Source organism: Myotis myotis, unplaced genomic scaffold, assembly GCF_014108235.1.
Source record: "Myotis myotis isolate mMyoMyo1 unplaced genomic scaffold, mMyoMyo1.p scaffold_m19_p_4, whole genome shotgun sequence".
Taxonomy (NCBI): Eukaryota; Metazoa; Chordata; class Mammalia; order Chiroptera; family Vespertilionidae; genus Myotis; species Myotis myotis.
The window spans coordinates 124,389,270-124,407,279 of NW_023416346.1; the positions used below are offsets into that span (position 1 = coordinate 124,389,270).

The 18,010-nt window shown below is 42.8% G+C and overlaps 1 protein-coding gene across 10 annotated transcripts in view; it reads right to left on the bottom strand.

Moving 5' to 3' along the window:
• The window catches only part of TXLNG (taxilin gamma), a 53,223-nt gene extending 39,593 nt beyond the window's left edge, over positions 1-13,630 (bottom strand). For 7 of the 10 annotated variants that reach the window (XM_036306125.1, XM_036306124.1, XM_036306123.1 and 4 more), the window contains exon 1: positions 13,486-13,630. In XM_036306125.1, the coding sequence (XP_036162018.1) occupies positions 13,486-13,587 (102 nt within the window). In that variant the 5' untranslated portion in view covers positions 13,588-13,630. Of the gene's footprint in view, positions 1-12,051; positions 12,352-13,485 lie in introns of all 10 variants that reach the window. The other 3 variants (XM_036306116.1, XM_036306117.1, XM_036306118.1) reach the window with 3 other exon arrangements.
• Positions 13,631-18,010: the final 4,380 nt, after the last annotated feature.

The window sequence follows — 18,010 nt, forward strand, 5'->3', positions numbered from 1 at the left end:
TAAAGCTATTTTAATCTTTCAAAGAATTATTCTGGATAGCAAAGTTTTCCACACAGCTAACACTTTATCAATCATTCATCTCAAAATTCTGTTTTAATCATTTTGGACCAGTCATTAAAATATGTATTATATTATATAACTCAATGCCTCCTCAAATAGTAGCCTGGCTTTTTTAAAAAATATATTTTATTGATATTTTACAGAGAGGAAGGGAGAGGGATAGAGTTAGAAACATCGATCAGCTGCCTCCTGCACACCCCAAACTGGGGATGTGCCTGCAACCAAGGTACATGCCCTTGACCGAAATCGAACCTGGGACCTTTCAGTCTGCAGGCTGATACTCTATCCACTGAGCCTAACCAGTTAGGGTGGGCTTTTTTTTTTTTTGAGAAAACATATCTTTTTTTATTTTAGAGAGGAAGGGAGAGGGAGGGAGAGGTAGAAACATCAATGATGAGAGAATCATTTATCGGCTGCCTCCTGCATCCCCCCTTACTGGTGTTCGAGCCTGCAACCCAGGCATGTGCCCTTGACCGGGATCGAATGTTTGACCCTTCAGTCCACAGGTCCATGCTCTATCTACTGAGCCAAACCTGGTAGGCCAACAGTAGCCTGTTTTACTGTGTTAGAACAAAGGAATGAAATAAAAATAAAGGGTTTTTATTTTTAACAGATAAAATGATATATTACTGTGCACTAGCATGTAATTATATTCTGGTGTTTTTTAAGACAATAAATTCTTAATATCTCAAAATATAAAGCCCCAAAGGTGAGATCTTACTTTTATTTTAGGCATGAAATACTTTTTTGAGACTTCCTAATTATATAGCACCATCTTCAAAAACAGACCACACAGAGCCATATATGGGAATTTACTATATTAAAAATGGTGTCGTCCAGCCAGTCTGGTTCAGTGGTTGGGTGTCGGCTCATGAACCAGGAGGTCACGTTTCAATTCCCAGTCAGGGCACATGCCCTGGTTGCAGGCTCAATCTCCAGTAGAGGGAGTGCAGGAGGCAGCCAATCAATGATTTTCTCTGTATGATTCCACTTACATGAAATACCTAAAGTAGTGAAATTCACAGAGAGAAAAAATAGAATGGTGGTTGCCAGGGGCTGGGGCAGGGCAAATGGAATAGTTGCAGTTTGGGAAGTTGAAAAAGTTCTGGAGTGTGCTGATGGTTGCACAACACTGTTAATGTGCTTAATGCCACTCAACTGTATGCCTAAAAATGGTTAAAATGGTAAATTTTATGATATGTATTTTACCACACATAATAAAAGAATAATGATGAAAATATTTTGGTTTAGAAGGTTCTTCAACCCTTTAGCAAATAAAGCCTACCTTTATTCTGGTCATCTGCCAGGGCTGACCAGCAGACCCTGAGCAACGAAAATATTCTGCTTGCTAGGATTACTGAATTATCCCATTAGCAAGATAAAGCAGTTGAGTCAATAATTGGGATGCCACACTGCTAACAACAAGTCCTAGGAATAGGAAAAAATAAGCCTATTCTCTTCTGAAAGCATGGTCTTGGGAAAGATGAAACAAGGAAAAGAAAACCCCACTTCTGATAAAACCTGGAGGCACTGATTCTCAAGCTATGGTCTGTGAACCCTTCCAGGTGGTCTGCAAGGCAAAAATTATGTTCATAACAGTACTGAGATGTTATCTGTCTTTTTGGTGTTGACACTTGCACTGGTGATGCAAAAGCAGAAGCAACATTGTTGGCTCCTTGGCACAAATCAAGGCAGTGGCACCAATCTAATACTAAAAGTCATGTGGAAAAAGCAAGTTTTAATTTAAAATGCCATTGAGGAAGCAATTAAAAATTATCAGTTTGTATTAAATCTCAGCTCTTGCGTACACATCTTTCTAATTATGTGTCAAGACACAGAAAGTATACGTAAGGCACTTCTACCACACACCAAAGAATGATGGCAATCTCAAGGAAAAGCACTAATGCAGCTTCTGAATTATGAGCCCAACTGGCAGCTTTTTGCATGGATTACCTTCTGTGTTTTGGGTTGGGTTTTTTTTAAGACAAACAGCGGTTGGCCCTAGCTGGTTTGGCTCAGTGAGTAGAGCATCAGCCTGCAGACTGAAGGGTCCCGGGTTCGATTCGGGCCAAGGGCACATACCCGGGTTGTGGGCTCAATCCCCAGGGTGGGGTGTGCAGGAGGCAGCCAATCAATGATTATCTCTCATCATTGATGTTTCTATCTCTCTCTTCCTCTCTGAAATCAATAAAAATATATTTAAAAAAAAAAAAAAGAGCCCTGACCGGTTTGGCTTAGTGGATAGAGCGTCGGCCTGCAAACTCGAGGGTCCCGGGTTCAATTCCAGTCAAGGGCATGTACCTTGGTTGCAGGCACATCCCCAGTGGGGAGTGTGCAGGAGGCAGCTGATCGATGTTTCTAATTCCCTATCCCTCTCTTTTCCTCTCTGTAAAAAATCAATAAAATATATTTTAAAAAAAAAAGACAAACAGTGGTTGTTTATTCATACTTGCCCATTTGGCCCTAATTTCCTCCAGACTATATGAAGCAAGCCTGTTAGTTCAAGGCAACTGGCTGATGTTGTCAATGTAAAACTGAGTTTTCAAAAAAATAATAATAATAATTGAGTTTTCAAACAAAATTAAAAATGTTTAAAAACTATCTGCCACCACCCTTCCCAATACTTCAAAACACTTTTCTGATGAGATCAGTGGTGATAGTAACTAATGTGATAAAATGGTGCATGAGAAAAAACATCCAATCAAAATGCAAAACAGACCAATAGATTTTAATATAATAATACAAAAAGTTCCATAGGGTTTCAGATCCAACTAACCTTCAAGAACTACTACTTAGAAAAAGAAAAAAAAACTACTTGCTGAGTTACAGTGTAGTATCAAAGACTTTCCAATTACCTAAAAAGACTATTAAAAATACTCTTCCCTGTGCCAACTACATATATGTGTGAGGCCAGTCTGTCTCCATGTACTTCAACTAAAATGGCATATTGCCAAAAATTGAATGCAGAAGTAGATGTGAGAATTCAGCTGTCTTCTATTAAATCATTTATTAAAGAAATCTGTAAAAACTTAGAACAATGCCACCAACTTTTATTTCAGAAAATCAGTTACTTTCAATTTTAAAAAGCCATTTCTTATGTTAATGTGTGGAAGGCAGCTCTGACATAGCCCCTAAAAGATCCCACTGATCCTTCTGGGGTTCACAGCCTTGCATAATCCCCTCCCTTGCCTATGGGCTGGACCTAATAACTGGCTTTTAAAGGAGAATTTGTCCTAACCTGTGGGTTTCACCCCTTTGGCAGTCGAACGACCCTTTCACAGGGGTCGCCTAAGACTATCCTGCATATCAGATATTTACATTACGATTCATAACAGTAGCAACATTACAGTTATGAAGTAGCAACGAAAATAATTTTATGGTTGGGTCACATGAGGAACTGTATTTAAAGGACCAGAAGGTTGAGAACCACTGTTCCTAGCCTATTTGGCTCAGTGGATAGAGCGTCAGCCTACTGACTGAAGGGTCCCAGGTTCGATTCGGCCAAGGGCACATACCCGAGTTGCAGGCTTGATCCCGAGTGTGGGGCATGCGGGAGGCAACCGATCAATAATTCTCTCTAATCATTGATGTTTCTATCTCTTTCTCCCTCTCCCTTCCTCTCTGAAATCAATAAAAATATATTAAAAAAAAAAAAAAGAGAGAGAGAGAATTTGACCTGTTAGAGTGGCCATTACAACAAGACAATCAATAATAAATGTTGGGCCGAAACCGGTTTGGCTCAGTGGATAGAGCGTCGGCCTGCGGACTGAAGGGTCCCGGGTTCGATTCCGGTCAAGGGCATGTGCCTGGGTTGCGGGCATATCCCCAGTGGGAGATGTGCAGGAGGCAGCTGATCGGTGTTTCTCTCTCATCGATGTTTCTAGCTCTCTATCTCTCTCCCTTCCTCTCTGTAAAAAATCAATAAAATATATTTTAAAAATAAAAATAATAATAATAATAATAATAATAATAAATGTTGGGAGAGGTTGTGGCAAAAAGGGAACCCTCATTCACTGCTGGTGGGAATGTAGACTGGTACAACCACTATAGAAAGCAGTCTGGTGATTCTTCAAAAAATTAAGAATAGAGCTACCATACGACCCAGCAATCCCACTCCTGGGTATATACCCAAAAAACTCAAAATCATGTATTCTCAAAGATACACGCACTCCTATGTTTATTGCAGCATTGTTCACAGTGGCCAAGACATGAAAACAACCAAAGTATCCTAGGATAGAGGACTGGATAAAGATACGGTACATATACACAATGGAATACTACTCAGCCATAAGAAAGGATGAAACAGCACCATTTGCAACAACATGGATGGACCTTGAGAACATTATGCTAAGCAAAATAAGTCAGAAAAACCTAAGAACCATATGATTTCACTCATATGTGGGATATAAAACTGAAACTCATGATCACAAACAGCAGTGTGGTGGTTGCCAGAGGGAAGGGAGTGGGCGGATAAAAGGTTCCTAATACAAGGTGACAGGAGAAAATCTGACTTTGGGTGGTGGGCACACAGTGCAATATACCGATCTTGTAACATAGAAACCCACATCTGAAACCGCTATGTTCATGTTGACCAATGTCACCCCTATCAATTAAAAACAATTTGGTAAAAATGAGGGATGTCACTTCTATGATTAAGTAACAAAGACTGAATCTTCCTTTCTCTCTTGTACTGACATTCTCTTGTTCGTTCTGATGAAGCCAGCAGCCATGTTGTGAGATGCCTATGGAAAAACCCATGTGGCCAAGAATCAAGGGGCCTCCAGCCAACAGCTCATGAGGAATTAAATCCTGGCAACTACTACATGAGTGAGCTAGAAAGTGGATCCTTCCCAGGGAAGCCTTCAGATCACTGCAGCCCATTAGACCCTGAAGCAGAAGACCCAACTAAGTCACACCCAGATTCCTAACCTACAGAAACTGAGGTCATAATGTTTCAAGCACTATGTTTTGGGGTGATGTGTTACACAGCAATAGATTATTACATCAGTTTTTAAAAAATAAATAATCACTTAAATTTTGCTTTAATTTCTAATATGGAAAATATTATTAGATATAATCCACATAAACAAAAGCTTATTGGGGTTCTCAATAATTTTTAAGTATGCAAAAAGACCCTGAAACCAAAAAGTTTTAAGAACTGCTGCCCTGCCTGGCAGGCATGGCTCAGTGCTTGAGCGTCAACCTCTGAACCAGGAGGTCACAGTTCAACTCCCTCCTGGTCAGGGCACATGCCCAGGTTGTTGGCTCAATCCCCAGTGTGGGGCGTGCAGGAGGCAGTTGATCAATGATTCTCTCTCATCACTGATGTTTCTATCTCTCTCCCTCTTCTTTTCTGAAATCAATTTAAAAAACTGCTGCCCTGGTTGCGGTGGAACAGGAATAAAGAGAGATGAGAAGACCAGCTCAGTCAAAAGTTAAGGGGTCCATAACCAAGCAGATCCATCTCTATGGAATATGCCCTGGGACCAAGTGAGAGAACAAGAGAAGAATGCCATGTCCTTCTTGCTCAATTATACCTAACAAATTGGCATCTTTCCCCCTTTTGGTTAAGTGATTAGTGTACCAACCAGTATAATTCACCTTGGGTAGTGAGGAACAATTGGTATACACCAATAATTTGTTTTCATTTTGCAAAAACTAGTACTCCTTGCCGAAACCGGTTTGGCTCAGTGGATAGAGCGTCGGCCTGCGGACTGGGGGGTCCCAGGTTCGATTCCGGTCGGGGGCACGTGCCTGGGTTGCGGGCATATCCCCAGTGGGAGATGTGCAGGAGGCAGCTGATCGATGTTTCTCTCTCATCGATGTTTCTAACTCTCTATCTCTCTCCCTTCCTCTCTGTAAAAAAATCAATAAAATATATTTAAAAAAAAAAAATTAGTACTCCTTTTACCTATCATCAATTTTTGCTCCCATTCAACAAGGAACACATTTTTATTTGCTATCCTCAAGAAATGTGTTAAGCCCTGGCTGGTGTGGCTCAGTTGGGTGGGCATCATCCAGTGCACAGAGAGGTTGCAGTTTCCATTCCCAGTCAGGACACATGCCCAGGTTGCGGGCTTGATCCCCAGTAGGGGGCGCGCAGGAGGCAGCCGATGAATGGTTCTCTCATTGATGTTTCTCCCTCTCCCTTCCACTCACTCTAAAAAACTAAATAAAAGTAAATCATAATCAAATATAGGAATCTGTTTTTAAAAAAAGAAATGTGTTACGAGAGCACAGGCCACATGCAATATGGGTAAAAGCTGCTGTTGAATATATCACTCACTACCTCCTTTGTGGCCATGGGGAGATCAACCTCTCAGTTTCCTTATCTCTAAACTAGGGGTATACAGTATCTACTTTCTAGAGTTGTAAGATTAGATATAATTAATATAAATTGCTAGAGTGCAGCAGAACTGTTACAGTAACATCTGAATAAGGATGCATTTGCAAACTATGCAAAATGCCTTCATTCTCACTTTTATTATGGCCAACATGTCAATCCACAAAATCCTTCAAGAAAGTGCTTCTAAGCTACTGGCACATCTTCCTTACCAAACCATTCTATTTTGACCTTTCTGAGAGTAGGGAAAGAAGAAAAACGAAAAAGTGGTCATTTAAAAATATTACTATGGCCCTAGCTGGTTTGGTTCAGTGGACAGAGCGTCAGCCTGCAGACTGAAGGGTACCTGGTTCGATTCCGGTAAAGGGCACATGCCTGGGTTGCGAGCTCAATCCCCAGTAGGTGGTGTGCAGAAGGCAGCGGATCAATGATTCTCTCATCATTGATGTTTCTATTAAATACACACACACACACACACTCACACACACACACACACACACACACACACACACTAGAGTAGTGGTTCTCGACCTTCCTAATGCCGCGACCCTTTAATACAGTTCCTCATGTTGTGGTGACCCCCAACCATAAAATGATTTTCGTTGCTGCTTCATAACTGTAATGTTGCTACTGTTATGAATCATAATGTAAATATCTGATATGCAGGATGTCTTAGGCGACCCCTGTGAAAGGGTCGTTTAACCCCCACAAGGGGTCGCAACACACAGGTTGAGAACCACTGTACTAGAGGCCTGGTGCACAAAATTCGTGCACTGAGGGTGTGTGTGTGTGTGTGTGTGTGTGTGTGTGTGTGTCCCCTCAGCCCAGCCTGTGCCCTCTCACAGTCCAGGACCCCTTGGGTGATGTCTGACTGACGGCTTAGGCCCACTCCCCACAGCAGTTGGGTATCCTTAGCGCTGCCACGGAGGTGGGAGAAGCTCCCGCCACTGCCACTGTGCTCACCAGCCATGAGCCTGACTTCTGGCTGAGCAGCACTCCCCCTGTGGGAGCGCACTGACCACCAGAGGGCAGCTCCTGCGTTGAGCATCTGCCCCTGGTGGTCAGTGCATGTCAATGCGACCGGTTGTTCTGCTGTTCGGTCGATTTACATATTAGCCCTTTATTATATAGGATTATATAGGATTACTCATGGCAGACTACACGGTGGAAAGTGGGAGATAATGGGGATCATTCTGGGGACATTTTAGAAATGTAACATAGAATGCAAATCAACACCCCGAGCAGTAAATGCTAATGATAGCACAGGAGGACAACCCTCGTCATTTTATATATCTTTTTCACTTAAGTAATACATTTAAGTAGTTATAGTACCAAGAGAATTTCAACTAGAAAATAAACTCAATCATAAAAATATACTCTCAATAGGGTGGTGAAGGCCTGGGGCAGTGTAGGGCGTGTAGGAGGAAAGAAGAGGTCAGTGGGGGGGAAAGGAGGACATACATAATACTTTCAACAATAGAGATGTAAACAAAAATACACACACACACTCTCTCTCTCAGGGTTCAAACCCTTAAAGGATCACCTGGCCTATTTTTATGCTTCTCTGAAAATGCTTGGGAAAAAATTAAACATCGCTAATTCTCAATGCTGATGAATACTATATTAAATTCATATACTACTTTACACATATTAAGTACTGTCACACACTAAGTAAAAGTTGCTAATAATCAGGTTAGAACCAAATAAGAAGGAATTGGGTGGGGGGGGTGGTCAGGGGCAGGAAGGGGAGGAAGAGGCAAAGGGATTTCTTTGGGATATGAGGTTAAAACTTACTAGGAAAGTCCTGGCCAGTTTGGATCATGGATAGAGCGCCGCCCTGTGGACTGAAGGGTCCTGGGTTCAATTCCGGTTAAGGGCACATGCCTGGGTCAGAGGCGGCTAATCCATGATTCTCTCTCATCAATGATGTTTCTATCTCTCTCCCTCTCCCTTCCTCTCTGAAATCAATAAAAAGATTTTTTTAAAAAAAGAAAAAAAACTTACTAGGAAAGCAGCAACTGTCCATGCAGTGCAATGCATCAGTTACACTATCAATTACATCATACATACCACCTCTAGGCCAACATCACCGTGTTATTTAAGCAAATTTTTTTGTGGGTTTTTCCCCCCCTGACTGAGCCTCAAATGATTTATCTATATACCTGGGGAAACCACCTACTCTGCAGAAGTGAGGAGATATTAGAATGCAAGCACTTTTAAAGTGCCTAGCACAGTGCAGGAAAACAGTGAGGCCTTGAATTTCTTCCCTTTGAAACACAACTCTCCGAAAGTGTAAAATCTGAACAGCATATCTATTGAAAAGAAATGTGTTATAATGGATCCTTCCTTAAACAATCACATGCACCCTCTATGTTATGGCATCTGGATTTGATTCATGCATCCCTAAATGAAACTTCTCCAGTCAAAATCAATATAAATGACACACAGAACAACATATAAAACACCTTCAAGTCACATGATAAGTAAATGTGGCATATTCTGGTCTAAAACTATGGTAATACAGGACTGAGCTGTAGCTGGTCTGTTCTCATTACTGCTTTGCCTATTAGATTCACGTGAAAATGAAATTTACCACAGCTGGATGACAGAATTAAACAACAATGTTGTAAATAGAAGATCACTTTGAATCTTATTATTTCCTCTCCTGCCAGAAGAGTGGAAATTCATCACGACCACAACTAGGAAGAAAAACATGATAATAAAATGGTTGCTTCCTACCCCACCCATACTCTTGCCCCACCCTGAACTGATTTCTCCTCATTGAATCTATCACAGAGAGAGTCTGGGAAGGAAGAATACAAAGGTTGGAAGATGAGAAATGAGTAACAGCAAGAGAAATCAATCTTTCATATGTTCTCCCTTTCAAACCAAGTAAAATTCTGGCTCTGTGCTGAATGCATCACATCAACTCTTATTCTTCACAACAATCCTAAGTGGTAGGTACTGGCATCACCCCCTCTTCACAGATGATGCAACTAAGGCTTGGAAAGATTGAGAAACTTGCCCAAGGTTACACAGCTAGTAAGTGGCAGAGAGCCAAGAGTCCTGACTCCAAAATCCATACTATTTACCCACCACTACACTACTTATTACTGTAGTCTAGATGAAAGGGTATTTATTGGGTTCCAGACTCAGCTTCACCCCTGGGGCAAATCACTTAACCTTGCTGAGCAGTTTGTCATCTGCAAATGAGAACAATGACAAATGCCCAGCCTTCTCTAAAGCATCAAAGTGATGCTGAAAGAGTTAATGTGTGTGCAAATATGCCGTAAAAACTATAGGGCACTATGTAAAAGACTTTGTTAATTTGAGCCTCAGTTCCATATTATCTTTATCCTTCCAAGTGGTTTACTGATTGAAAAGTAAGTTTAACAGTAGTTAAATCATTTTTAACATTCCCAAGCAAAAATCTAGTAAAAAAAAATCAACCTCAGATATTCTGGAAAGGCCAAACTATAGAGACAGTAGAAATATTAGTGGTTGCTAGTGATTTGGGAGAAGGGAGGGGGGACAAATAGAGGACAATGAGACTATTCTGTATGATACTGTAATGGTGGATACATGTGTCAAAACTCAGAATGTACACCACCAATTAAGCTCAATTTTTCTGTAAACCTAAAACTGCTAAAAAAAATAATTAAGTCTATTAATTTTTTAAGAATTCATCCTTATAAAAAAATTCTGCCCTACCTTGTTGGCTCAGTGAATAGAGCTTCAGCCTGCGGACGGGGCGGGTCCCAGGTTCTATTCTGGTCAAGGGCACATGCCCAGGTTGTGGGCTCGATATCCAGTGGGCAGAGTGCTGGAGGCAGCCGATAGATGATTCCCTCTCATCACTGATGTTTCTCTCTCTCTCTCCCTCTCCCTTCCTCTCTGAAATCAATAAAAATATATGGGGGGAAAAATTCTACATAAGGATTTAGGAAGTAATATGAATGAGCATGGTGTTCTAAAACATGCCTGAAATACTTAACAATGTACATCCCATCTTTTCAGACCAATGTTGTCCAGTAGAACTTGAAATGTACTATAATATTAACTTTAGGAGAAAATAGTTACTGCAAGAGTCATTCATCAAATGGATGTAGTTTTGAAACAATGCCACAATTAACCTAGAAGATCAAGAGTCACTACATAGATGGTTACAACACCAGGAACCAATAAAGCATATCTCCAATTCTTTCTCACTTTAAGTCCCATAATGTAACCAAAGCAGGTCACTTTTCTTTTTTTATTAGAATCTTTTTTATTCAGAGAAAAAAGATATTTTTTTTCCCAACCACACACAGGAGGGGTATAGGTAGGGGGAGGTGTCTTCCATCCATCCCTGGCCCCCAGCCCATGTGGTTTTGACAGCAATAAGGGGTATAGGTTAATGGCCCAAAAAATTAAAATGGTATATATGGGTCACTTTTCTTTTAATTCCTTCACAGTTTTCAAAACAACCCAATTAGTTAAATATCACTTCTGCTTCCTGAAAAATAGGGCAGAGGTCAAGTTAGAATTACAAATATTTTTCAAGTCAGTGACACAAAGAAAATAAAAAATTAAGGGTCATAAGGAATTAACTTAAAAGTGACTTTTGAAGACATAAGATAGTCACTGATTTTTTTAAATAAAAATTCAAAAGCTAATATTTAACCATGTATTTCAATCTCATTTCATAGTCAATTGGAAATAAAAAGGAAAAAAAGATGCACAGAAAAGCATGAGTAGCCCTAGCTGGTTTGGCTCAGTGGATAGAGTGTTGGCCTGTAGACTAAAGGGTCCCAAGTTCAATTCCGATGAAGGGCACATGCCCGGGTTGCGGGCTCGATTCCCCCGTAGGAGGCATACAGGAGGCAGCTGATCGATGATTCTCTCTCATCATTGATGTTTCTAGCTCTTTCTCCCTCTCTCTTCCTGTCTGAAGTCAATAAAAATATTAAAAAAAGAAAAGCATGAACAAAGAAGGTATATGAAATAAGTAAACAAAAATGAGACAGTACAGACACAAATGACTACTCATATCCAGCTGTTAACCCGAGGGCTGCCTCAAAGAGTCATTACCTCTTATCCTGGTGGTTTAAAATGCTAGTTGATTAAACCTCTGTTCCTAATCCAGACTTTCTGTCCTTACCCCAGTGGCATAAAAGGGAACTTATGTCCTCAATTGCAGTGGCTTTTTATCAGAGTCCTCCCCTGGGAGACCTATGAAATCAAACACGGAGATTGGCTCTCTACCCTCAGGGAAAAAGTGAAGTGTCCAAAGTGACAGTGTTCAATCCCTAGAGTACATTCAGTTCACAGCTTCTTTTTCAGTCCTGCAAGTACTGGATCTTTCTTTTAGAGTACAAAGAAAGGGAGAGAAAGAGAGGTAATTGAGAAGTAGTAAAACTCTCATGCAGAGACGTGAAAATACCTGACTTTAGAAAAAGGTCTCCAAAAGCTAATTCTTGACACACCAAACCTTTTTTCTCCTTCTTCAAGTTCATGAATCACACTAGAAAAACATTGTTTCATAATTTCACACAGGAGGGGTTTTTAAGAATACTCAAATGTATCATTAAGTTACAGCTAACTCTTGAACAACACGGTTTTGAACTGTGCAGGTCCACTTATACACGGATTTTTTTTTCAATAAATACCTGTACTGTTTTCCATCCCGGGTTGGGAGTCCATGGCTGCGGAGGGCCGACTGTATGCATTGATCTTCGCCATTTTATATAGGGGACTTGAGCATCCGCAGGATTTTGGTATCTGCGGGGTCCTGGAATCAAGCCCCCTCGGTACCGAGGGACAACTGTGTAGTTAAGTGTTGGGGTAGTCAAAAGTTATGCAGGGGAGGGTGCCCCTAACCCCACCCCCACATTGTTTAAGGGTCAACTGTAGTATTAAAGAGTCCTGAGTGACCAAGCCGGACTTCCAATGTTTCAAGATGTTTTTCACTGCAAGAAAATAGAGAGGGGGTTTCCACCTTTCCAGCCCCTTTCCCTGCAGTTCTCCATTCCTGGGCGCTGAAAGCCCTGTTTGCCATTCGTTGTGCAATCATTTTCAAACTCCACCCACTGATCCCAGAACAAGTGGAATTCTCCCACTCCGAAGGTCTCAATTTTCCTGTATCCAGGGAGACATTGAAAACTCCTTGACGTGAGTTAAGTAAGGCAAGGGGAACGGTCCAGCCTGTCTCCCAGATTAAGAGACCAAAGGACAGGGGCCAGAAGGCGCTTAAGTTTACGTTCACCAAAAAAGAAAATACATGTTAAAAAGAAAGAAAAGAAAGAGGGCAAAAGAAAAAAAATAGCAAGGGGGGGGGCTGGATTAGGAAGACCAGCTATCACGCAATGCTGCTCCCAACTCTGCGGGACCCAGGTTCTCCAGCATCGCCTCCCTATCGCCGGGCCCACGTGCACCCATGTCCGCGGCGCCCAGAGACGACCCCGGAGCCTGGGTCCCGAGCCCCAAAAGCCCCTCTGTACCCTCAACGCACGCCCGCTTAGTGTCCGGGAGCGCAGAGGGGCGGGGAATGGGGGCGCAGCGCAGACCCGGCTCCCGCGCGGTTATCTTGCTGCGCAACAGCCTTGTCCGCGCCTCTCGGACGCACCCCGCAGCGCTCCCTGCGCACCTGCCTCGCAAGAGGAGGGCAAACTGTGGCCCCAGGCAGCCCCCCGAGGGCGGCACCCAGTGCAGGGAGCGAGGGGAACACGCGGAGGGGATTGCGGGAGAGCACACCTGGCGCCCGCGGCCCAGAGGCGCCGGCCGCACGTGGCTGTCACACCTGGCGCGCCCCCGCCTCCCATCCCGGCCCCTTCTCACCAGGCTGCACCCCCTGCCCTCCCTCCTCACCTCCGCCGTGTGCCCCCAAATTTCAGTCTTCGCCCCCTCCCATCCCATCCATCTCGGTGGCATTTCCCCCACCACCACCACCACCTGCTTGCACAGTCGTCACCCCCGCGAGGGAAGAGAGCCGGATGTTCGCCCTGTGGCTAAACGTAACTGGGGAGCGTGAAGAGGTGGACCCCGAAAAAGCTAGCCCGAGCATTCCCCCAGCCCAGCACCAACGCGGGCGCCCCCAGACTGACCTTCTGCCTCGGGCTGCGTCGCCGTCCGCCCCGACCAGCCTCAGTCGCCTCCTCAGCGCCGCCGCCTCTTCCCCGCGCTACCTCTTCTACCCGCGTCGCCATGAGGTGACGGCAGCAGCGAAACTAGCGGCTCGACAAGGGACACGGAACCTCGTAGGGCCTCGCGCCCCGCCCCTGAACCTCCGCGGCCAATCGCCGTATGCCGTGTTCCCCATGTGACCGGAGGGGGTTGGCCCCCGAGGGGATGGAGCTGGATGGGGGTGGGGAGCATTGAGGCAGGGGCTGGGCTTCTGCAGGGCCGAAGGGCGAACGCAGGCCTTGTGAGTCTGCGCGGACGGAGAAAAGGACTCTGAAGCGGACTACAAGACCCAGCAGGCTACCCGGCTACAGCTCGCAAGCCCGGATCGGGATTGGGTCGTGATGCGGCGTCCTGAGACGCGGAAGTAGCCACCGTGCTGCGCGTGCAGCCTACTGGGAATTGTAGTTTTCTTGGGGGCGATGTACCGGTACCGGAAAGTTCTCTTTATTATCCTGCAGGAAAAGTTTAGAAATATCCCAGGGTTTGGGAGGGAGCGGGATCGGGGAGGCGTTTTTGTGTTTTTGTTTTTGTTGCTCTTCGGAATTGAGCCCGACTGATGTTAGTTTAAGGGGAAATACTTCGTGACTTTCAAGGCAGGAGAGATGTAATGGCTTTCAGAATTTGAGGTTTCTGGCTAGGACACCTGCTCAAGTCTGGCTGCTGCACCAGAGCTCTCAGCACCGAGTACCTGTCCTGAACTCCTGCGGGGTGGGGACTGCGTCCTAGTCACCGTGGCTAACCAGCCATGGGCATTTAATACATGTTGAATGTATCCTTTCTCCGTTACCGAATTTTTTAAACAAACTCGGATTGCTGAATCGATTTTTTTTTTTTTCTATACGATTGGGGCGGGGTGGAGTTTTCTTCAGGAGTACTATGTATTTCCATCTGATGGAACCAGATCTCCAATAACGGAGCTTCTGAAAGTCACGGACCGTCATAAAATCCTGGCATACAGTCTCAAATAATTCATTAAAATTTGTGTAAATACTATACCATTTTTTTATTAGAGTTGAATACAAAACAGTGGTAGCAGACGCCAAAAATTTAATAACATGCATTAGAATAAATGTCAATATTGGGGAAACTCCAGCTATTAATTTGAGTTATTTCTGTAAATTTGGGAAAAGTACCATTATTTTATTTAATGGGCAGAATACCTCAATCCAGTTTTGAGATTTCAAAACTAAAGCACTAGATAATGAACCTATACCCAGACTCTGTATAAAGCTGATGGCCTCGGGCACCATGCTTCATCTTAAAGGCAAAAGTCCCAGCAAGATGCAGAATAAATCTATCAGCAATGCTGCTTCTAACGTGTCTAGGGAATTGAGTGTCAAAATGCACTGTAGTTAGTTTGCCAAAGCCGGTTTGGCTCAGCGGATAGAGTGTTGGCCTGCGGATTGAAGGGTCCCGGGTTCGATTCCGGTCAGGGGCATGTACCTGGGTTGCAGGCACTTCCCCAGTGGGGGATGTTTCTAACTCTCTATCTCTCTCTCCCTTCCTCTCTGTAAAAAATCAATAAAATATATTTTTTAAAAAATGCACTGTAGTTAAATTGTGATACAGCTGAAACCGGTTTGGCTCAGTGGATAGAGCGTCGGCCTGCGGACTGAAGGGTCCCAGGTTCGATTCCGGTCAAGGGCATGTACCTTGGTTGCGGGCATATCCCCAGTGGGAGATGTGCAGGAGGCAGCTGATCAATGTTTCTCTCTCATCGATGTTTCTGGCTCTCTATCTCTCTCCCTTCCTCTCTGTAAAAAATCAATAAAATATATTTTTTTAAAAAATTGTGATACAATTGAACACTATACAGCTACTAAAAATGATAAACATTTTAAATTGACCTGGAAAATATGTATAGCATAATGAGCTTTAATAAATCCCATTTATATAGAATTGCCTGTGTGGTTGGTTATAAAGAGATGTTTAGAAGTATATTGACCAAAATGATAATAGTGTTTTCCCCTGGATGGTGAAATTTGGGAGTATTTTTACTTCATGATTTTCTCTATTGTTTGAGTATAACTATGTATGGAACAAAAAAATCAATAGTTATCTTTATTAAGAAAACAAAAGAATTCTGCAAGTGACCTCAAGTCTTATAATAAATGAAAAAATTTTAATTGTATTTATTTATACACATTTCTATTTCAAAAGGGGTTTGAGTGGCTTTTAAATATATACACAATATGCCATTACCTATGTGTGTGGTGTGTAGATACAGTATATAGATATATAGAGAGCATGTCATCCATGGGGGGGGGGGGTGGAGAGGGAGAGAGAGAGAGAAGAAAGTGGAAGTGAAAGTAGGATAGGGAAAATAAGATGAAGTCATGGGTGAGTTGATTGTATAAAGCACATGCCTTGAGACCTTGTACACAGCTGGAGGCGAACCAAATTTTTATTTTGAGCTTCTTGACAGCTGAGAAAAGAGGAAAACACTATTTTCAAGATGATTCACAACATCACAAAATAAAAACAAACTGGTCTGGTTGCTCAAGAGAAACATAGCTGTTACTCCTCGTGCGAGAAATGAATTTTAGAGATTCGTTTCTTATAAAATCTTCAATGGAGAGGATGGTGCTTTTAAACTCTGCCCGCAAGTTCTTTGATGCACCTCCCTTCAAAAGCTGGAGTCTGATTCCTCCCTTCTAGAATGTGGGTGGGCCGGGCTTAGTGATTGGCTACTAAGGAACACATAGCAGAAGTGCTGTGTAGCTCCCAACACTGTTAAGAGAAAGAATAGTTTCTGCCTGGCTCTCTAGGTCTTGGGTTACTCTCTTCTTCCTTGGGTCAAACTAACCTGATTTTTGATAAACCCATTCTTTGTTTAGATTTTTATCTTAAATACCTCAAAGAGGTTACTGTCAAGGCTTTGCCCAACCCCCCCCCCCCTTCCCCCCAAAGCACTTTGCTTATCTCTGCTGGAATTCATTGTCAGGGTAATATTTTAGGTATTCAAGGACTATCAAGTCTTTTAAGAGGACACATTCTCTTTGCATTAATTATTCTCACTTTTGCTCAAGGAATTATTGACTCTGTTAACAACTGTGCCTGAAAGGAAAGTGAAGGTCACCAGGAAAACAGCTCCACTTTGAGTAGGAAGTATTCTCCCCAGGCTCCCTGAGGGCTATGAATAGGACCTGAATATGGGCTCCTTTATTTAGATGTTTATTCAACAGCCATGAGCCTGAGGCACAAAACAGTTCTGAACAGTAAACTCAGTGATGTCCCCAACTCTATCATTTTGGCAGGTGGACTCACCACTATTACAGAAGCAAGATTCTGTTGGCCTTATAGCCCATATCAGGAAACTTGGAACCTCAGAGTTCCTAGCTGGACAAAGGACCATTTAGAAGTTTAGCCTATAATGTTATTCCTTAAGGAAGAGGCTTCAGACCCACTAGGTTCTTCTGTTTTGTTTTGTTTTTAGGTTCTTATACCATGTCAGTACAAGAGTGAGGAGAGTCTCACAGATTTTAGAGAATACACATATGTTAAATATCACTGATTTCACCAATAAGAGCCTATTTCTAACAAGCTCCTCATTTCACCAATGAGAACTCATTTCTAAACTTCATTTTGCTACTTAGCAAAGTGTCTGGTGTTAACTGAGCTATGGCTAACAGAAGCATTTATAGCTGGAATATGGACTCTCTGATTAATATAGCTGACCACCCCTGGCATCTGAAGTCCTGAGCAGGGTCATTGCCTGCCCTTAGTTTAAGAGAGATAGAGATAGAGAGAGAGAGAGAGAGAGAGAGAGAGAGAGAGAGAGAGAGAGAGAGAGAGAAGCTACTACACTGACTTCTGACAGACGTTGTCATACTCTATAATATGATCACAGGTACTCATTGATAAATCAAAGAAGTAATGTTGTTGTAACGTACCCCGCGAATCACAGAAGGATGCCTCAAGAAGTCGAATTAAAGAGTGACATTTATTGCAATCCGGGACTATGAGGGGCCAGTCCCCAAATCTCATAGCAATAAAATGGTGGCAAAACCAGACTTATATAGGCAAAAATCACAAAGGCATTGATTACATCCCAGGGTTTGGAATGAGGCGCCTGGCTTGCAAAAAAGCAGATTACAGAAGCAGAATTAAGCATGTTAATTACAGTTTCAGGTCTCAGGGTCACTGAATTGACAGAAATACATTATCTAGAGCCCTTGGGTAACCTGGGTTAAACTTAGGTATGTTGCCAAAACCAGTTTGGCTCAGTGGATAGAGCGTCGGCCTGCGGACTGAAAGGTCCCGGGTTCGATTCCGGTCAAGGGCATGTACCTTGGTTGCGGGCACATCCCCAGTGGGGAGTGTGCAGGAGGCAGCTGATCGATGTTTCTCTCTCATCGATGTTTCTAGCTCTCTGTCTCTCTCCCTTCCTCTCTGTAAAAAATCAATAAAATATATTAAAAAAAAAAAAAAAAAAACTTAGGTATG